We start from the raw sequence: 22,988 nt of genomic DNA, 5'->3' as shown, positions 1-22,988 counted from the left end.
TTTTAGTCCGCCTGTTTGCCTCAGTGGCAGAGAAAAAATTGGGTGGAACTAACGTCAGCACGCGGACGAGGTCCTCTTATGGCTCCGATGACGTCATACGGTGTCGGGAGCAGAGCAGTGCTATTATGAGGTCCTCGTCGACGTAAGAGAGCTAGGAAAGAATTTCTGTGAAATGTTGGCGCAGGGGGTATTCAAAAGGTGAGGAATCCACAGGCAGATACTGTATCTACCAGAAAAAGTATTACTGAGGGTTAGTAACTAGTTCTTCAGGAATAATACCTAGGTAGAGTCTTTCTTCACTGTAAACTCTGTCTGTTAGACAGTTTTGTCCCTTGGACTTCGCTTTCTGTTCTTCTGAGAACTATTGTAGTGAGCAAGGACTCCATTTTCTTCTTGTGTTAGCCTTTCACAAGGTTCTGTTGCATTTTCATGCATTTATAGTTTTTTCCAAACCAGTGGATTCTGTGCGATCTGTTTCGCTTCCTAAGTATTTCTTTGACTGCATCTGAGCTTTGAAGAGGTTTTAGCAGTTTGGCTTGTGCTCTAGTTCACAATTCACATTTTACATTCTTCGAATGCTATTGCTTGTGAATTCTTCCTTTAGGGTAAAGAACAGTGTCTAGCATAAACATGATTTTAATACCCCAGTACAGTCAATATCCACCCATGCTCCACGTTGTGGTACGGTATACATTTCCATGCTCCACATTGTGGGGCGGTATACTTATACCTGCTCCTCGCCGTGGTGCGGTATTTTGACAGCGGTTGTGTTTGGGCCACCTTGCCCCAAGTCATCATAAAGTGGTGCATTCACCCTTCTAGTGAATGTTCTTGGTATATGAAGTTCTTTCTGGTCAACATTCCTTTCTTCTGGAGGGCATGTACTGTTTCTTTCATCACTTCTCACTTTGTGAGATTTCATGATTGTTTTTCTTGTTTGTCAATTGGCAGAGAGCAATTTTCTTCTGGCAAATCATATATACTGTTGTGGTGGTGGCGGCTCCCCCCTCCCCCGCTGTTTTCTTTGGGCGGTGTCATTTTCACCAAATCTCTCATTTCAGGGATGTAATGTATGATGATGTACGGAGCATACGTATTACTACTTTTTGCAGTATTTCCCATATGGTCATGTATCATAGGTGTTGTAGGTGCCTTTTGTTGATAAGGCAGTACCTCTATTTGAATTGAACAGTATATGCCCCTTTTTGCTATCATCTTGTTTTTGAATATTTATTTCTTTAAAAAAAAGGCAAAGGAAAGGAACAGAGGGTTCTTTTTTGCTTGCCCTGGTATTCAGAGATTATTGGGACTCATGTTATATTCTGTCTTTGGGGCCTTGATACAGTAATGGGCAAGTTTTACATGCCCCTGTGTACTAGCAATATTCCTTGGCCAGTAGCTGTTGTTCATATTTCCTTTGGGAAATGTGTTCTGAAGGTCCTATTAGGTTTCCAGTAGGACATCTCTTTTTACGTTTCTTATTGTCAGAAGCGGCAGAGGATGTGATTCTTCTATCAGGCATTTGACCCTTTTGTTTCTCCAGTCTTCTTTCCCCTGTTTTTAGGGTAAAGGGGTCATGTCTGTCTTCTGCCAGAGGACTCTTAAAGCTTAAAGACGACTCTTGAAGCCATTTGAACTCTCTGCCATTTGAACTCCTTCCCTTCAAGGACCACATTTCTCGGGCCTGTACAGTTGCTTTTATTTGTATGCTCCATGACAGAAGTCATAGGTTCTGTTATGAGCCAGCTCTTGTTAATCTATCCCACATGCTCTTAGTCAGTCTTTAGTTGACCTCCGAGTTATCCTTGAAAACTTTGGTGGAATTTGTTTACAGACCCTCCTCCAGTGGGGTATAGCTATGGTATGTAATTCGAAGTTGAGGAATCTGGGGCTAGATGTCTCTATCAGATATAAAATTGTGATGAATACATCTGCCAGTGGATTCCTCACTTTGTGAATATCCCCTGCGTCAGCAACATTCGGAAATTCTTAGCACCAGTTCCCTTTTTTCCACGTCGTCAGCGCTAACAGTTTTTCTTTGGATCCTCAGTAGCTTTTTTGATTACTTTGTTACTGATTCTTGTTTTGTGTTAAATCTTGTTTCCTGTTGATATGTCATCAAGGAAATCTGGGTTCAAGCCCTGTGGGGCGTGTAGAAAGTTAATGTCGATAACGGATCCGCACGAGGACTGCATTTGGCACCTGTCTTCGGACCACGACGTCCAAGGATGCTCCAGCTGTAATAAGATGAATACAAAGGCGCTGCGAGAGAGAGAGGCGAAGCTGCTCGTAACGAAACTGAAGGAGAAGAGATGTAGGAGAAGTTCGAGGTCCTGCTCGAAGTCGAGATCTGCTTTGAGGTCGTCTTCGGGGCATGCTTCTCGATCTAAGAAGAAGCACAAGAAGAAGAAGCATGGGTTGCGGCGTCACTGTGGAAGAGAGTCGGGTCCGAAGTCAAAATCTCCAAAACATCGACATTGGAAGGACTATGTCTCTCCTTCGCCTATTGCATCGAATCCGGAGTCGCAAGGTGAGCCTTCTCCTGTGGCTTCCCCGGTGCATTCCCCGGCTCCGGCTTCGAATCCTTCCCCGGCGCCGACGCACTCTCCCTCTCGGGAGGAGGTGGAGGCTCCACTGCCTGAAGGGTCTTCGACTCTGATGGATCCTCCCTCGGGTCCGGTTGGCCCGACTCGGATTGTACCACAACAGGAGCTGTGTCCGGAGCCATACCCACCCGGGTCAAGACCTGACGCATTATTTAAATGCGATGTATAGGGTCTTTTCAAGAGCCATGTTCCCCTCTGGAGCGCCATCCGGTTCCATGGGTCCAATGGTCTCCAATCTGGGAGCCCCACAGACTTATGCACAGGCACTGTTTATGCCTTTTCTGCTGGCGCCACCGTCCTGGCATTTCTCGGCTCCGAGGTCATCAACGCCAATACCATCTTCACCGGCTCAGATTCCGACTCGACCTCGTACGTTTCAGGCTGTACCTCCGGACCCGAGCATGACGCCAGCTCCGTCGGAGTCGGTTGTGGCTCCATCGACGCCGATCCCGAGAATGAGGTCTAGGCGGGAGGCTCAAAGGCTACTGGAGGAGCAAAGGTATCGAGCAGAGGAGATGGAGGAGGGAAAACTGCAGGAATCTGAGGACTTGTTTGAAGAGCTTAAAGAGGCAAGTGGCCTGGAGTTATCTCCGGAGTGGGAGCTTTCTTCAACTCTTGATGTCCCATCAAAAGATGTCGTACCGTACCACACGGTCATTAAAAAGGCGGCTGAGCTCTTGGATTTGAATTTGCCTACTGCAGAGTTTAAGTCTAACATTTTAACAGAGGTGCTTCATTCTCCCTCTTTGGTTGTGGAGCCAATGCTGCCATTTAACAAAGCTATTACTGAGCCGGTAATGGAGGTGTGGCGTAATCTCTTTTCGTCTCCTGCGGTATCAAAGGCTGTAGCAAGAAGGTATAGGGTTGCTCCTGGGGATTCAGACTTTTTGTCATCACATCCATCTCCCCAGTCTGCTAGTTCAGGCAGCCTGCTCCAAGAATTCCAGAGAGGTTTGGATACGACTGACTCTGTGGCAAGGGTCATGGGATCATCTGTTGCCACCAGGAGGGCTGCTTGGCTGAAATCTTCTGAGTTTTCTCCTGATATGCAGGCGACTTTGATAAATCTCCCTTTGATGGTTCGGGTCTGTTTGGCAAGAAGGCAGACGCGGCCTTGAAAAGGTTCAAGGAGAGTAAGGCGACGGCTAGGTCTCTAGGCCTGCAAACAAGAGGTTCTTTGAATAAGAGATTCAGAGGATTTGGAAGGTTTTCCTTTCGCTCATACAAACAGCCACAGCAGCAGCAACAGAATTCCCTGTATAAATCCTACAGGGGCAGAAACAGGGGCCTTGCTCGAGGTTGTCAAGCCTCCTCTTCCTCCTCCTGCTCCTCCTCTTCCTCTTCCCACCCCTCTCCTGCCACAGCAAAGCAGCCCTAGATCCAACATTCTGGATCATGTTGGTCCGGTGGGGGGACGGCTTACTCATTTTCTGCAAGATTGGGAATCGTCACATCAGACCTTTGTGTTCTCAATCTTGTAGAGAATGGGTATGCTCTTCCCTTTCGGGAATATCGCCCAAATTACCCTCCTTGTCAAGGATTTTGCATGGAGGACCACCTACTTCTCCTGCAGGAGTCCTGGCATTACTGAGGAAAGGTGCGATAGAGGTGGTTCTGGAGCAGGAAAGGGGTCAGGGATACTGCTCCCGGTATTTATTGATACCCAAGAAGGATGGCAGGCTTTGTCCAATCCTGGACCTCAGGATCTTGAACCTCTTTCTGAAGCAAGAGAAGTTCAAGATGCTCACCCTTGCGCAGGTTCTTCAAGAGTTGCAGCAAGAGGACTGGATGGTGTTGATCGACTTGCAGGATGCGTATTTCCACATTTCAATCCTGAAGTCTCACAGGAAGTATCTCCGTTTTACAGTAGGATCGCAACATTACCAGTTTGCGGTTCTTCCCTTTGGTCTTACTACTGCACCTCCAGTCTTCACCAAGGTGATGGTGCGGTGGCAGCCCATCTCAGAAGGTCGGGGATACTGGTATTCCCTTATGTGGACGACTGGCTGATCAAAGCAGAGTCACCAGAGAAGGTGCTCCATCCTCTGCAAGCTACAACTTACAACTCAGTTGTTGTACACATTGGGTTTCTCGATAAACGTGCCCAAATCTCACCTGGTGCCCTCTCAGCGCAACCTCTTCATAGGTGCGGTACTGGATACCACTGTGTGTCAGGCATTCCCTCCTCCACAAAGGATTCTCGACATACAGGAAATGATTCCTTTATTTTACAATGGAGCGGTCGTTCCAGTCCTGAAGGTCCTTTGTCTGCTCGGTCTGATGGCTTCCTGTATTCTGTTGATTAACCATGCACGCTGGCACATGAGGGCACTCCAGTGGTGTCTCCGCAGGCAATGGTATCAGCACAACGGAGATCTCAGGGAGACTGTGAGGATCTCCAGAGAAGCTGCGGTGGATCTGTCTTGGTGGAGCGTGGAAGGAAATCTGTCTCAAGGAAAGCCCTTTCAACTGCCTCCATCGGTAGCCATAGTGATAACGGATGCATCCACCCTAGGGTGGGGTGCTCATCTGAGGGAGCTGGAGATCAAGGGTCTTTGGCCTCCAGAGTAAGGGTTGCTTCACATAAACCTTCTAGAGTTGCAGGCTATTCATTTGGCGCTCAAAGCTTTCCTCCATTCCCTTTGCGGTCAGTCGGTGCAAGTCCTGACGGTCAACACTACCGCAATGTGGTATGTCAACAAGCAGGGAGGAGTGGGGTCGCAATGTCTCTGCAGAGGGGTTCTGCGACTCTGGTCTTGGGTTCAGGACCATCAGATTTGTCTAATGGCAAATCATTTGGCCGGAGTTCTGAACTAATGTGCAGACAGTCTCAGTCGGCAGTTCTCAGCCGACCGCGAGTGGAGGCTTCATCTGGAGGTGATTTGTCACTTCTTTCGAACGTGGGGAACTCCTCGGGTGGACCTGTTTGCCACTCACAAGAACTCTCACTGCCTGTCATTCTGCAGTCTCCAGTATCCGATGGAGGGATCTTTGGGGGAGGCGTTTTGGATGAGTTGGGGCTTACAACTTCTTTACGCGTTTCCTCCCATACCCTTGATTCCTCGGGTTCTGAGGAAGATTCGCCAAGACTGGGCCCAAGTCATATTGATCGCCCCCGGATTGGCCAAGAAGGGTGTGGTATACAGATTTTCTCCACCTCTCCTCGTGCCCTGTACTCCGTCTCCCTCTCAGGGCAGACCTCCTCTCTCAGTCGCAGGGTCAGGTTCTATACGCCCACCTCCAGACCTTACACCTTCATGCCTGGAGATTGAACGGGGCAACCTGAATTCTTTTTATCTCCCACCTGACGTGGTGGATGTTATTTTATCAGCCAGGCGACACTCCACCAAGTCTACCTATTCTTATAGGTGGTCCGAGTTTGTCTCCTGGTGTGGCGAGAAGTCCATTGACCCCTTGAAGGCTTGCTTGTCCGACATCCTTCAGTTTGTACTCTTTGACTCAGCAAGGATTTGCTGTAGCGACAGTGAAAGGTTATCTTTTGGCCTTGTCAGCATTCCTTTGCCTGCCGGACCAGCCGTCCTTATTCAAGTCACCTATTGTTTTAAGGTTCTTAAAGGGCCTTACGGATAAATTTTACTTCCACTCCTTTTATTGTGCCTCAATGGGATGAGAATCTTGTCCTTACTTTCTTACTGGGTTCACCCTTCGAGCCCTTCCATAGGTGTCCCTTGAGGTTTTTATCATTTAAAACGGTCTTTCCGATAGCGATTACCTCGGCAAGGAGGGTGAGTGAGCTTCAAGCTCTAAGTTAAAAATTCCCGTTCTTGACTATTCATCCTGAAAGAATGGTACTCAGGACCAGGGCTGCTTTTCTACCTAAGGTGATAACTCCCTTCCATCTTGGGCAGTCCATTCCCCCCCCTACCCCTTCCAAGAAGGAGAGACTTCACTGTCTGGACCCTAAGAGAGCGGTGAACTTCTACCTTGACAGAACCGGGGAGTTCCGAATTGATGACCAACTCTTCATGGGTTTCGTCGGCTGCAGGAAAGGCAGAGCGGTGCACAAGCGCACGCTATCTAGATGGATTGTCTTGTTTATCAAGATATGCTACTCCCTGGCCGGTAAGGAACCTCCAGAAGGTTTGAGAGCTCATTCTACTAGGGCAAAGTCATCTACATCTGCCTTGTCTAGGGGTGTTCCTGTTGAGGACATTTGAAGGGCGGCAACTTGGGCCTTCCTCCACACTTTTGCAAAGCATTATTGTTTAGATGCAGAGGTGAGGAGGGACGGACACTTTGCTCGTTCCGTCTTTCAGGATTTCTTGGTAAAGATGGGTGGACACCCTCCTCCGGGAGTGGGACTGCTGTGAGAATCTATTCACAAGGTGAGGAATCCACTGGCAGATGTATCTATCAGAAGAACAAGATACTTACCTTCGGTAATGCTTTTTCTGGTGGATACAGTATCTGCCTGTGGATTCCTCACTGACCCACCCGCCTCCCAGTTGTCCACCCTAGTATACCTATAATAGTTGATATTGCTTTTGTGCATGTTGTTTTTAAGGAAATGTCTTGTTTCTTTTTGTTCTACTGCATTGTCGTCACACTGTGTGTGTTACCTTGTTTATTTTGTACTGTGTACACTGTGTATATATACTGTTGTCGGTCTGTCCGTGTGCCTCAAGGGCACGGAAAAAAGGGCAGAACTGATGTCATCATGCCGACGGGGTCCTATTATGGATTCAGTGACGTCAGCAAAGCCTCGCGCGATGCCGTGCTTCTGTGACGTCGTCCACATCAGCGTCAGGAGGTACGAAAAAATTTACTAATGTTGCTGACGCAGGGGATATTCACAAGGTGGGGAATCCACAGGCAGATACTGCATCCACCAGAAAAAGCGTTACCGGAGGTAAGTAACTTGTTCGTTACTTAATTTTGGTACGCTATATCTGGTAGAGACAGTCTAGCCGCAGATTCCTTAACACCCTGCCTATCCTCTTGATGACCTTTGAGGTAAGGTTATTCCCTTTCAGTGATGATTTGATATACCAGTGATCACTCTCTCAATCTATTTTGGGACTAAACAAGTCCCTTGATCTGGCCACTTAGCTTTTAATTAGATGCTCCAATAACATCCACTTCCAAATGTGTGTGGTTGGTAGAGTAGGGCTGTGTTATCTCTCTCTCTCTCTTTCCTCTGGATGACACATCACCAAGTAGAATTAATTTCTTTGTTCTTTCTATGGAAGTCTTCTTGCTGTCTTCATACTTTTACATTGCTGCTGTAAATTTTCACTTAATGGTGTGATTTAACACACAACCGGGTGTTGTTGTTGTAGGTTCTGTTGGCTTTCACCATGCATTTTCTTACCATTGCAGAATGGTTTATAGAGTGCAAAGTTTTTCTCTAATATAGGGGTTATTCACCAGGGCGTAGAGTTTCATGTAGCTCTGTGTTTGTTGATTTTTTCACGGTGTTATTTAAAATCCACATCTAGTATTACTATACCATTTGATGTGTTTTATTCATTAATGTTTCAAAGATTTATGGCACATTTGTTTCCACAACCAGTTTTTGTAGTAACTCCGTGTTCTGGCACAGAAGGTTTCACAGAAAAAACTGATGTTTGTGCGCCGGAGGAGACTTATATGGCTCCAATGACTTCATATCCAGAGACGAAGTCATTGTGGAGCTGTACAACACCGTCCCCTGGCGCACAGAGGTACTGCTGAAAAATTTCCGGATCTAGACTAGCGCCTGCAGAGAATTCAAAGTTAAGGAATCTGCGGCTAGACTGTCTCTCTACCAGATTTAGCGCTACCAAAGGTAAGTAGCTTTTACGTTTTAACTAAGGGCAGGCTTTGATTTGCATCAGTCCTTGTTCTTGTTTTGGGCTTTATGGGCACAATCAGCAGCACAGAATGAGCAAAGAATTTAGCCACAGAACATTTTTGTTCAGTTTTTCCTATATTGAAAGGGATTTGTAGTGAATTCTTTGATATGTGCAATATATTGCTTTAATATTTGTAGCATTACACAGTGTTCTAAAATGTTAAATTGATGTTTATGTTTTCTTTCTTTTTATGTCAGGTATCTACTGAAGAACTAAAACGTATTGCTCAGAACGTAGTGACCTGGGTAGTGAGCACAGTGATGAGTATTTTATATCCAGCACTTACAATGTATGAAGAAAAACTACATTCTAAAGTCTACACATTATCAGAAGAATCAGGAATTCCATCTGTTGACATTAGTATGTCTAGTCCACACAGTGAAGAAAGCAGTAAGATATCAGAAAGTCTTCCACTGTCAAGCTCTGCAAAAGTCAGTTTAACAGATTCAGACCTGAAATACCAAGATAAATCATTTGAAAATGAAGGGACTTCTATTCATGAAGTTAAAAGAGAAACTTCTATGGATAATATATTCTTTAAAAGAACCTCATTACAATCTACTGATATTGTTGATATTCCTGAGATTCCAACAGACTCCCCCAAATGTACAGGACTACCTGGATCAGAAAGTGTGGCTATAATCTTCCAAGAAGATCAGATTGATACTTTGCCAAAACCATCAATCAAGCCCACAATAGATACACAACTTCAGATTCCCCCAGTTTTATTGGACACTGATGCAATTGAACTTCAACCTGAAGTTAGAAGACAGGAAATACAAGTTTTGGATTTAAAAGCAAAGGCTGTTTCAGAAGTTCTACAAAAAGACAGTTGCTTAACAAGACCTTCTCCATCACGTCAATATCATAAAGGACTTGAAAATGATATTGTACATTTCGATCAAGTTAATGTTACTCCAACTGATAAATCATGTCCGGAGAGAGATCATATTTCTAAGGTCTTTCAGGATTTGAAATTTGACTTAACCGACACAGCTGAAGATGTTTTAGATGTTGTTTTTAGAAAAATAACAACAGATATAAGTGGGCCAAACTCTTGTAGAGCTGAGGTGACCAAGACCAATAATCAAACCTGCACAAATATAGAAAACACTTGCCAAATGCAAGGAGCATCAAAAGGTGGGCCTCTGTCTGATATTACAGAAAAGACAGGACTGGAAAACTTGAAATCAAAACTTGAAGTTATATCAACCGCTGATGACATTGTTGATAATATTCTTGATAAGTTGCATTGTGTTGTGTTAGATGAATACACTGGTTTATCAACAAAGGATTATCTTAATGCTAAAAACCAGTCCGAATATATTGCATCATATAAAACATTTCTTGCTGAGATGTCTGAAAAGCCATCTTATGTGACGGAGAGTGCAGATGAGATAGTTGACATGGTTTTAGTAAAACTCGAAAATTTTGCTAATGTTAAACAAGGGCTACTAAATGATATAGAATTACCAACTGAAGCTTCTACTCAGCATCGTAAACCATTTGAAAGCAATACAAGTAATCAGGCTATAATGCCAAATACCATTAAGTCACCTGCAGTTGAAATCTATGTTGAAGAATCTATTAAGTCAGATTTTGCAAAACAGGTTGTAAAAGAAGAAATACAAAAAGCAGCATTGAAAATAGAAAATGCACAATCAAAGGTATATCTCCGGGTTGAGGAATTAATTTCTTCTGTGCTAAATTTTATTGTAAGTGACCTTGATGGGAACAAAATACAGGAGCCAGGACACCAAAAAGCATGTTCTGCTAAAAAAGATATTACTCCCAGTGGATTTCCGATTAAAATGTTAAACAAGCTGGATCCTGATCCTTTTAGAGACAATGTCAATGCAAAGACATATGAAAGTCAGTCTATTAATAAAGTATTAGTAAATAAATCCAACAAAGAAGATGCACTTGGTTTTGAAAAACTGACGCAGCAAATTCCTCTTTGCAAAGTAACAAAGTTAGAAGAGAAACAGCGGATGACAATTTTGCCTGCTAATGTTCCTGGAATGGTAATATATTCAGAGGAAGACCATCAAGACATTGCAACAATATCTACAGGAAATAATAACACAACAGTAAAGAAAAAAATAGATCCTGAAAAGTATTTTTCCCATGAATTAAATTCTGAAATTCTTGATCAGAATTCCAGAAAAAGACCTACATTTAGCAAGCCGTATTTATCGAGAGAGACAGATTTTCTTGATGATAAACCTAAAACATATAATCAGACCTTAGGCACAAACGATTGTTTTTTGGCTAGATTATATATGCAACATCAGTTTGCAAACAGTCAAGAAGAGATTTGTGAAATATTAAAAGTCACTGAAAATGTTATCAATGAAGTTGTGTCACAACTTCTGAAAGATCTGTGCAAATATAATCCTTTGGTCAATAGTGAAGAAACTTTAGTTCCTGAACAGAAATCTGATTTAAATGAGTCTTGTCTGAAATGGCATAATGAAATGATCACAAATAATCAAATTTCGCCTTCTGAAGTCGGGTTCATAGTGCATGATGTTTTGGAAACTGTCCTTACCTTGCTTCATGTCACTTCTATAAGTGATGCTAATAGTGCTGCAGCACTTAAAATGTCTATTGCAGAGAACCAAACAGTATATACAGATATAAAAAAAGAAGATGAATTTCAAGTTATGCCTCATATACAAGTGCCAGATATTTTAAGAGAAGAAAAAGGAGCTACCATTCCTAACAAAGTGAAGCAACTGCCCAGATTGGCAACACAAGAATATAAAGCACTTTGCACAGAAGCACCAAATTACATACACGAATCTTCATCAGGGGCATTGACATTAAAAGAACGGAGCATTTCGGAAGAAATTATTCATATAATTTTAACTAAACTAGAGTATTTTGTGAATTTGAAGTTAAAGTCAAGTTATATTCTTGGAGGCCACAGTGAAAACATACAACAGAAGCAAACTGCAGAAGAAAATAATACACTACGAATGTCATTTGACACTTTACCAAATACTGATCTGTTATCAGAATTACATGTATATGCCCAAAGAGTAGCTAGCACACTTTTAAGTGCCATCAATAATGAATTAAATATTACTAATCTAATACAAAAAGATAAAATTGTAAAAACAAAGGAGAAAAATGTTGATGTGTCCGATACCAGAGATACTGCTATGAAACATGTCCCTAAAGAACGTCCTGCATCATCAAGTAAGACTTCACAAGCAAAAACAGAGTTGGGTATCAGCAAGTCATTGCACAGCGATAGCAACTTCATAAGTACATTTGTCAGTAATGTGTTTGATGTTATAGCCAATGAAAAATGCCAGGACCAATACACTTTTCTCAGTCATCGAGGAATATATTCTTCGTCACAAGCATGTAATTCAAGAGAATGTGTACTGCATGGAATATTTAAAGATATTCTGAGAGAAGGCAGCGAGAAAACCAAACATTGGATGCTGAACAATGTCAGTGAGATTGTACATGACATGTTCTTGAGAATAATGACAAGTCTAGAACATCCTTATGCCACATATGTTGCTACATTTTTCAGGAAACCTACGCAGATATGTTCAGAACCCTATTTACTGAAAAGTGATGAACTACAAACTGAAATTCACAATATAAACAATGACAAGCTGAAATCTGAAATTGATTATATTTCAAAAGAAATTGTAAAAGATGTTTTTGAAACGCTATGTGCAGCAGTTCTTGCTTGCAATGAAGCAATTAAGATGAATGAACCTCTTTTTGTGACTTGTGAGAAAAAACATGATATCTCCTCTGAAAATGTCAATATCACACAGATTGGGATGCAAACTCTGTCTGTCAGTTCTCCGATTAACCGTAAGGAGGGCAATACCAACATATCTACACCAGAGCAATGCAATGTATTTGAAAAGGGATTAACTGGTGGCCACCACCAATCCTTTTGGCAGACTGAATCTTTACAAATGAAGCCCACAAAAAACTTGTCTCACTCAAAGTTTCCTGGAATAGCTGAAGAAATTCTTAAAACAGTTCTCTGTCGGTTGGAGGGTTTTGCTATCTCAAAACTTAAATGTTTTCATCCCACAGAAAAAAGAAAATCTCTTAGTGAAATTGCTTTTCCAACAGTGGAACAAGTTGATGTGAACCTTTCTCTAACTGAAGAACAAACTAGTTCAGCTAGATTAGCTTCATGTCCAGCTGAAAATAGAAATGAGAACCTGTCATGTTATTTAAACCAGCACCTTGATATTCCTCTGCACATTAAAGCACAAAAATACCCTTTACAGTCTAAATTGCATCTAAATGCAAAAAAGATTTCTCATTTTATTTTGAAAGTCATTCAAGATCAGTTAAAAGGCAGTAGTCAGAGTATCGTCTTAGGTATTATTAATTCTGATGAAGGAAAAAAATCAATTCAAAATCTCATAGATTCGGTTTCAGTGAGAGATACTGTTTATCACTTAGATCAATATGCCCATAAAATACCAAATCCAAAACTTTCAACAAATATTCAAGGGTGTATTTTAAAACAGGCTTTCAAAAAAATTGAAGCGGACATCAAGAACCAACAGTCATCTGAAATATTCCATTTTGTTCAAGTGATTCTAAATGAATTCTTTCATGGGATACTTACAGATCTGCTTCTTTTGGCCTTACCTCTTACACATCATAATAAAGTAAGCAAATCTTACAAACAGTTAGTTTCAGAAGCATTTGTTAAATTAAATGATCAAACACAAGGCACCTTTGTTTCTGAATCTGAATTAGCAATAGTAACAGAAGGCATTCTTAGAATTATATTTCAGAAATTATTTTCTGCTGTTGTCACAAATGAAGATGTTGAAGAAACCAACTTGTCAAGAGATCCTAACTACAATCAATCTTCACTAGCGAGCAATATTCTTACAGATGAAGCGCATACTTTAATTTTGAATGATGTAAGCAGGCAAGAACGTGATGAACAGCTTCTTAAAGATATAACTGTTATTATAGAAGGTGACAATGTGGAATGCACAAATCCACCAAAAACACAAAAAGAGTCACTTGGAAAAGATGACATTTCTTTGTATTCCGCAAAAGTAACAGCTGGAACACAGCTCACATCCAGTACGTCCAACATTAGTGAAGATATTGCCAAAACAGTCTTCAAAGAACTAACATATTTTGCTACAACAAAAGTTGAATCTCTCTTTTGCCCAGAAGATCAGTCTCAACCAAAACCATCCTCCTCAATCCCCCTTTCCACACATCATGAAGAAGAAAAAAAGAAGCAATTATCATCATACAAGAGGTTTGAGCCTGCCAAACTAGAAAACTCAGAATGTGTAGTAAATCTTAATGAATCTGCTAGTAACATAAAAACTTGGAAATTGAAGGAATTCTCAAAAGGTAATTTAGCATATGCTAAATTAAATGCTTATGCAAAGGAAGTCACCAATACAATTTTACAAGACATTAAGCATAAATTGGGCAGGAAAGTGCAAACCATATTATCACCACCAAGCATTTCATCTTTTCATGAGAATATTCTCACAAGTCGAGTTGTTAATTTAATTTTAGACTCCGTGAATTCTATTTATAAACTTCCTGGAAAAGAACTGAGTACACAGTTAGATAGGGATCACCTTGTAGAGCACGAACTATATGATGTGCATTACTTAGTCTCTGCTACAATTAAAGAGTCTCTCATTCTAACTTCTGCTAAAGCTGGCCTTTTATTGAAAAAAAAAAAAACAGGTGAAGAAAACGAACAGCAAATTGTGGGATATGTAGATAAAAAGAGGAAACGTGGTGCAGTATATCAGAAGCCAATTAAAACCTACCCAATAAATCCTTCATTAGCAGTGCACTCTCCTCATAGCATTATAAAAGAAGGTTTCCTGGGAAGGATGATGCAAAGAAATCCTGAGCTCAGTGAAACAGAACTATCAAATCTACATAATGCAGTTGAAGATCTCCTGAATGCAATATTTAAACAACTAATGGCAGATGTAAACTTTTTACCATATTGTTTTACACATCAAAGAAGCCAGGAACTTTTTACCCAACATGAATATATTTTACCACTATCTAAGGATGTATGCACGTTATTAAATGTGCCTCACATAGAAATGCCTGTTTCAAAGTCTGACATTACTTATTTTGCCAACGAAATCGTCAATATTGTGCTTCAAAGGCTACCTTACATAGTCTCCACGGAAAAAACGGGACTTACAAGAAAACAAGTTCTTTGGGATTTCTTTGAAGTACATGGTTTGAAAGAAAAGGACGAAAATACATTAATTGCCTCCCTCTTTGAAATAAAAACGAGTGATTCTTATTCCTCATCAAACTCTGATTCATTAGTTGATGCTTCAGTAAGTAAAACTAAATTTACTTTGAGTTTGTCCTCACCTAAGAAGCAGAGAAGGGAGGTCATAGCAAAAATGCAGCATGAGCCACCAGAGGAGTTTTCAGTTATTGTTGAGGACCTAAATAATGCCATAATAACCAAGTTAGAGTCATTTATTGTTTATAAGTTGGAATCTGCTTTACATGCTGACAGTGAAATTAAAAATGTAAAGCACAAGTTTCATAAAAGTTCACACATGCATAAACATTCAAGACTTAGAGCAGATTATTGTCAGTATAGTACATCTTTTTCAAAACATAAAATTAAAATAGCTCTTTCATCTATGATTGTGTCTGAAATAAAGGAATTAAAACATTGTGCAGCAGAGATAACTTATGAAATCTTGATTATTCTAAAAAGTAGATTAGATAAAGAAATTCAACATGTGGTCTCCTGGGTGAACAATTCCTCATTGTATGAGAATTTCGCAACTGCTAAAGTAGTTGATACCATTTTAGATAATGTTACATCTGATACAAAAAGCAAAATTCCAATATCTGTTACTCATGTTTTAAATGAAAAAGATCTCCCAAAAGCTTCTGATTTAACAGTAAAATTGATTGACAAGACAGATTGTGTGTTGCTGCAACCTTTCAGCAAGCAACCAATTGTTGATGTTAAAGAATGTGAAATTATTGATGTGGAAGAAAACAAAAATTTGCTGTGCTTGGAGAAAGAAAAATCTTTGCCACTCTTAGCAAAAGAAGAATCATCTATTAAATTGCAAACTTATGTGCATCAAGATAGTGTTTTGCAAAAAATGATTTGGAAAAAAGCTGAATACAAAGAACAACTTGAATTCCAAATTGCTGACTATGTGCAAAATATTCTCAATGATATGTTTCAAAGAGTAACAGCTGATTTCAATAATGATCAGCCTGTGTTGGAGAACAAACAAGATCCTTCAAAAGATGCGCTACTGTCCAAAACAACTACTGACTTTGCAGTAGAAACCATGCAGATACCACTGCTATCAAAATCAGACATAAATATCTTTGCACATGATATGGTAGAAATAGTGCTTGAAAATTTGAAATCTGTTTTTACTGTGGGTGCACTTGCAAAGGAATCATCACCATCCAAGGAACATTTTTTGACCTCAACCGATAGTCCACATAAGATTTTCGAAGATTCAATAATGGAAGGATTTGCATCTGACCTTAATGCTGCTGCTGAACGAATCATTCAAACCGTTTTCATGAGGTTGGAGTCTTTTGTTACACTGAAATCAGATTTGGCATACAGTGATGATAACCTAGGTATAGATACTTTGCTAACTAAAAGTGTGCCTCCTGAAATAAGACAGTGCCACAACCCAAAATGTTCTACCAATCAAAAGATTCAGAAAGCTAGATTCCAACAAACAATGCCTTCAGACTTAGAGGAGCCCAATAATAAAATAAACATTTACAAGCATGTTAGAGAAGAGGATGAAGGAACTTCAGCAATACACATGTCCAAAAAAATATTAAATACCTATGCAGAAAAATTGACTAGCACAATCTTGCGAGCCATCAAAAATGATTTGGATCAAGAGGTTCAGCATATATATTCAGGTGTAAACATTTCACTTGAACACAATGTCGCTGCAAGTGATATCGTAGACAACATTTTGGCTGCTCTAGCTAATGAAAATTTCAACACCTCTGCAGTTGTCACTACAGCTAGAGCTCATGGAATAGATGATATAAACAAAGAATCTTTTGAATTTGTTGAAAGATCAATCAAAAAAAGCACTCTAAGAAATTTACAGGATTACCCAGAAATGTCAAGTGACATTTCAAGCTCATCTCAATTACTAAACCCAGTTGAAGATGTTTTAAATAAGGTGCATCAGAGACTAATGATAGATCCTAGACACCAACCTCATTCTCCCTTATGCTTTAACAAGGATCCATTTTTAGAAGAAAATAAAGCAGATGACGGTCTGGCATCAGCTGCTTCCAAATTGCGTGTTCAGTCTGCAGCTAATGATATAGTTGAAACTGTACTTAAAAAAGTATACTTGGCTATCAATGAAAGTGAATGCACAAGCAAAGGAACTCAAACGGTTACTGAGCACATTTATCGTAATGAAGAAATATTAACAAATAGAGAGTGTTACTTGAAAGATTCACCTAATGCAAGAAACAAAGATGATGATGCAATGTTGCTGCAAAAACCAACAAGAAAACTTTGTTTCACCAGTAATTCAAATGCTCAGCAGGCAGCAGGTACACTGTCTTCCTTACAACTTGCTGGTGAAGAAGCTCATTCACTGGAATTTGCTTCACTTAGTGATGAGTTAGTCCAATCAGTAATGGCAAAAATAGCATGTTTTGCTTCACCTAAATTTGAACCAGATCCTAGATCTGAGTTGCTTGTGAAAGATAATCCACAAAGTTCATTTTATTTTAATGCACAGCACAGTAATAAATTAAAGCACTTGTCAACACCAAAATTCAAGAATTTATCTAGCAGTGCTGCATATAACGAACCTGTGACCAGCAATGAATATATTTCAGCTGACTTTGTAACCAACAAACATTCATTATTTGTACCAGCACAAATTTTAGGAGACTATTATGAATCCGGTCTAGCTCAGAATCATTTATCGAAACATGAATTAGAACTATATGCAAAAGATGTTATTACTCACATCCTTGGAATGATTAAACAAGAAATAAAGAAAGAAAAGTTTCACCGAAGGTCTTGTAGTGAGAGCAATTTACCTTTTAATGAAACCAAAAGAGCGAGTAACATAGTTGATACCATTTTACAGGAATTGTGTGGTGAATCAGGATATACAAATGCATTTCAGAAAAAAGCTGTATCTTTGCAAGAATCGAATTTGCCCCTAGATCAGACTTTAAGCATTTCAGATTTCTCTCCCATCGACAATAACTCCAATGACATACACAAACCACTATTCGACTCGGATTATGAGCCTAAATATTTCCGGCAAAACAGAATGGCAGAAAGGATTTTTCACACACCTGAAGAACTATCAAATATGGATTTGCCACTTAAAGCTCCTGTAATGCATTACCACTTAGACGGAAAAGCCATCATCAAGCCTGCATTTAATGGTGAATTGAAAAAAGACTTTAATCAAGAGTTATATTCTTTTGAAAATGAAGAGTGTGAAGTTTCCAATACCAAGAAATCTGAAAGTGTTTACTTTGACAGTTTTACTAAACCAGATGCCTTTGTTCCCATAGAGGAAAAATGCAGTCGGCTATCTGGTAATCCACAGGGAAATGCCATAGAGAATGAAAAACATGACATTCTTCAGATAGCTGAAAATGTTGTTAGTGCAGTTCTTCAGAAAATACAATCTCTAGACCAGTCTGTTTCATTGCTTTCATTTTTCAAAGAGCCCTCCTTCCAGGAAATCAGTAGCAAGTTCACATACAATTTTCCACCAGTTGATGTCACTGCTGAGTCATTATCTGAGGTTTCAGATTCAGATTCAATTTTTAAGTCAGAAACCAAGTTAGTAGCAAATGAAATTGTAGAAACTGTTCTAGAAAAACTATATTTTTGTTTTAGAGCAAATGTACCAGTGGAATCTGGTAGACAGGATTTAAGTAATGCCACAGATCAAAACTCTGTTAGAGCTGCTGTTGAATCATACCTACAGAGGAAAATGGATTTAGATGAATCTGTATCCTCTAATAGCTCCTCTGTTGCTGAACTGCTTTCTTATAACTTTAATAATAACAAAACAACCTGTAACGCCAAAGAAAATGGGGCTAGTGCATCTTTTTTGTCAAGTTGCACTTCGATGCCTGAACTGCAGTATTGTAATATTAATAATAATAGAGCAGGAAATGTGATGTTTGATGTTGACGGACTTGTTGTAGACACTATCAAAAATGTTTCATGTAAATTGCAGTATTTTGTTACATTCCAGTTAAATCCTGCTGCTAAGCATCATTGTTGTGACAAAATAAAAAATCCAACTCAGTATATTGTTCCTATCAATGAAAATGCATCAATAGAGTGTATTTCTGCACAAGTAACACCTTTATCAAGTTTACCACCTTGGACAACTAACAGTAAGTCTGAACGAAGAAATCACACACCTGACACTAAATCAGAGCTATTACATGACTTCTCCATGATGGAAAAGCTAGCTAATACCATCATAAAAACTAAAATACAAAACAATCAACCATTTCAAACTCAAATGAGTGCATATGCTACCCTGATAGTCAGTTGCATTCTTACAAAAGTCAAGAAAGAAATTGAAGAGCAAATTAGGTTGAAGAAGGTCACCCCAGAGGGCACTATTTCAGAATATATTGTTGTAGGCAAACTAATTAGTGACATTCTAAAGCTATGCAGTTCATTTTACAACACAGTTATCACTGAAATAAAAGAACATGCACTTTCTCCAAATATATTATTGTTAGTTGCAGATAGTATTTGCAAGTATCCTTCTCAGGATGAAGGAATGATAACCAACAAATTATTTACAAAAGAGAGCAGACGTAATTCTTTGAATATTTATGGACCACTGTTTGATTCAGAAGAAGTAAATACGTACAAAGAAGATTCACATGTGCACTCATCTTTATCTGTTATTGTATTAGATAAGGAGAATCAACCAGAATTAGGCAATGAGACATCTACATATGATTCACCTCCTCTTTGGTCAAGACCACCTAAAAGCTATTCATATGACGTTCTATCTCACAGTTTTAAATTAAAGTGCTCTACACTTGATTCTGCAGGTCAACATGTTTCAGGAGACACACCTTTTTTGAAGAAAATGGAAAAACAGAAAGTGATACAGTCTAAATGTATTCCATCACTTGATGATTCTGTAGAAATTAGCAGCACATTTAAATCAGATATTCTTGCTGGATCTATACCAGAATCCGGGGTTTCCATGCAATCTACAGATTATGTGAAAGATGCATCCTGCAGAAAACCTGAGTTATATATTTCTGATAATTATTGTGATTTCCTGTATGTGCCCAGATCGATATCTTATTCAGAAGAAAACCATGGAAAACAAATGATATTTTCATCTGAACCTCTTCCATTGCCTCAAAAGTTGGACTCAAAATCCACATCAAGTATCATGAACCAGTCTACCACAGAAGCAGTATCCTCTATACAATCTTCCTTTGATCATTACACTCTTGATATGTTCTCAACTAATAACAATAAAAGCACCACCTGCAGTTTTCAGCACAGTTGTTTTTCACAGCATATCCCTGACACAACTTGTGCAGAAGACGATCACGAAAATCAAACAGCTGTAACAGTTGTACTGTCTAAACAACCATCATCAGTTTTAAAGATAGCAGATTTTCATAATAGACCAATACTAGACCAAAACCCCAAATGTTCATCTGATATGAAGAAATCAGAGGCGAAGTCTAGAGAAAATTTGTTTTTTATGTCATCAAGTATGTCACCATTTCCAAACAGGGAACTGCACTGTGATTCAAAGTACTTCCCTAGAAATGAAATCTATACAGAAGAAGATATGGTAGAAGAAACGTCTGCTCCTTGTATACATCTCTTATCAACTGTTGAGGTATTGGAGTTGGAAAGTGAAGACAAATTAGACATCACTACTAAAGCTTCACCAGGAAGAAGAAACCAGTTAGCTAGACCACACAAGCAGAACCCCACGTCAAAGTCTATGTGTACTTTGGTGACCCAGGATTCACCATCTTCCCATAACTACCTGCATGATATTTCATCCATTAGTCTTAAAGTAAATGTTAATGAACACAATTCTGAATCCAGGCAACACAATGGAATGGAGAAATATTCTTTGGAAGATGACTCATCAGTTGCCTTCAACAGATTAGAATTGGAGGTCAAACCGGGGCCACGAACATCTGCAAAGACTCTATCTGGTCCATTGACTAATACACTAACATCTATACCCACTATACAAAATATTTTTAGAAGCAGTCTCTCATTTGAAGATGAAAACAACCAAGCATGTAATAGTAAACATGTATCTGAAACTGTGTTAGGTACAGGTGAAGAAAAACTGCATTTTCATAAGCATGTTAGATGTGAATATCCTACATTAGCTCCTAGGTCCTTAATATTAGATAAAGAACAGAGCACCATTACAGAGTGTCTTTCCAATATTTCTTTAAGTCAGCCTTCACCTTCTGTTAGATATATCCATGCTAGTCCAGTGTTACATTTTAATAAAAGTGTTGGGGATTCATATCATGTCAGTGAAAAAGTTAATACTAGAAAAGAAGAAGCAAAAACTGAGCTCACCCCGTATGAACATCTTTCATCCAGCTTGGATAGTCCACCAAAAATATCTGCATGCAATAATTTAGCTTGTAACCAATCTTATTTCAAATCGTTCATAAAGGATATGACATTGAGCTCAAAAAACTTGCACTCCATTTCTAAACAAGTAACTCAAACAGCCAAATGTCTGAAAGAAAAAGAAGAGCAAGAGTTTGTTTCTAGCCAGCATGTCCCTTCATTTTATAGACTAGCAGATTCAGACATTCAAACTATACCAGATGTTATTGATAAGTGTGTTTCAGAAGAGTCAACTTTCAGTCCTATGCCTTCAAAAAGTGAACTATATGACCTATCTTTTACTAATCCTCCTAATATTGATAGAAAAGAATATTTTCCTGATAATTTTTCAGAACCAGTGTTGTACAAACAGCAAGGCAAGCAACTGAGAGTCAAACAAGAGAAACATGTAGACAGCTTAGTAGAGTTAGATATGGTGAAAACTAAAGCTATTGATAAGCCTGGCAGAGAAACTACAACACCTAATCCACTATTCTGCAACAGTCATTTACAGGATATGTCTTTAAATGTACCCAGTTCATATGTCAGGGAACATAATGCGCCCCAAAATATTTCTGAAATGGTAAGGCACTATAAAGAAGAAAGTAAACAACAAGAAGTATATATTTCAGAACATAGTTCAAGAAATTCAAAAGCATCAGAATCTTGCACCAAACCCATATCTGGCTACGTAACAAAATCTTTGGCTTCTGTGCGCACTGGTTCAAGCATTTACACTCATGGCCTATCCTCATGTGTTAAAGATGTCGCCGACACAGTGCTTTACAAAAAAGAAAATAAATACAAAGTAGAAAAACATATTTCATCACTTCTAAGATCATTAAAGTTAGACTCCCAAATGAAAGATGTCAGCAACTTAATGTCAAACCATGAAAACAAGCAGTGGCCAGTCGTTTCCAAAGGAAGTATTTGTGATGTCTCCCAACAAACACAACACTCTGGTTTGTCAACAAGTGAATCAGCAGAGGCTGGTCTCCATACATATCTCACAGAACGCCAAAACAGAATGGTCTCAGACTACACACTTCATAGTAAGGTAGAAAGTAATAAGATGTCTTCACCAGTCATGAAACAGGGCATACTTTATCAAGCAACTGTTTCTCCACTGAAAATAGACATGATTGCAGAAAATATTGCAGACACTGTTTTGTGTAATTTTGAAAATCATCTCTCTCAGACTGAAAATCCTCTGAAGAAATCAGTTGAATGTGAAGGACTACATCCATCAGAAATTATGTCACTGGCAAATAAAATTGTTACGTCTGTTCTTCAGCAGCTGGTCTGCATAAACACAAGAGGTGAGACAAAGTAATCACTAATACACAGGATATTAATAAATAAGCTATGTATTTCTTTGCCTACAATCATATGAGCATGAGGCAATTAAACATTTACAACTGTGTACCTTGTGAAATTTTGTTTTGCTCTTCACTTCATTCTGTTCGACTTGTGGGATCTCACCATGTTCACTTGTAGATCAGCCTTTGGTAAAAGTCAAACTATCTATGATTCTGATGGATACATCTACCTGTGGATTCCTCACCTTTTGTATATTCTAATGCGCCATCATTTCCCAGAAACCTTTCCTTACCGCTCGCCCACGTCAATGAGGACGTCATATTGCCATGGCTCCGCACCTGACTCGGTGTGACATCATCAGAGCCATAAGAGCCCTCGTCGGTGTACTGACATCTGATTGAGACTTCTAGCTGCAGATTCCTTACCTTTGAACTCCCCAGGTTTCGGAGTGGATCCAGAAACTTTCCTCTGTGCGCATGTCGGGTGGCTCGTTTGAGCTTCGTTGGCGTCATTGACATCGTTGGAGCCAAATAGGACATCACGGTCACC

At 39.6% G+C, this 22,988-nt stretch overlaps 1 protein-coding gene across 1 annotated transcript in view; it reads left to right on the top strand.

Moving 5' to 3' along the window:
- The first annotated feature begins 7,768 nt into the window (after window positions 1-7,768).
- The window catches only part of LOC147697156 (uncharacterized), a 1,724,744-nt gene continuing 1,709,524 nt past the window's right edge, over window positions 7,769-22,988 (top strand). The window contains exons 1-2 of the mRNA XM_086936112.1: window positions 7,769-7,783; window positions 8,659-22,438. Coding sequence (XP_086792238.1) covers window positions 7,769-7,783; window positions 8,659-22,438 — 13,795 coding nt within the window. The remainder of the gene's footprint in view (window positions 7,784-8,658; window positions 22,439-22,988) is intronic.

Source organism: Lissotriton vulgaris, chromosome 8 (assembly GCF_964263255.1).
Source record: "Lissotriton vulgaris chromosome 8, aLisVul1.2, whole genome shotgun sequence".
In the NCBI taxonomy this organism is placed as follows: Eukaryota; Metazoa; Chordata; class Amphibia; order Caudata; family Salamandridae; genus Lissotriton; species Lissotriton vulgaris.
The sequence above is the reverse complement of the archived record's forward strand: the minus strand, read 5'-3'. Positions and strand labels throughout refer to the sequence as shown.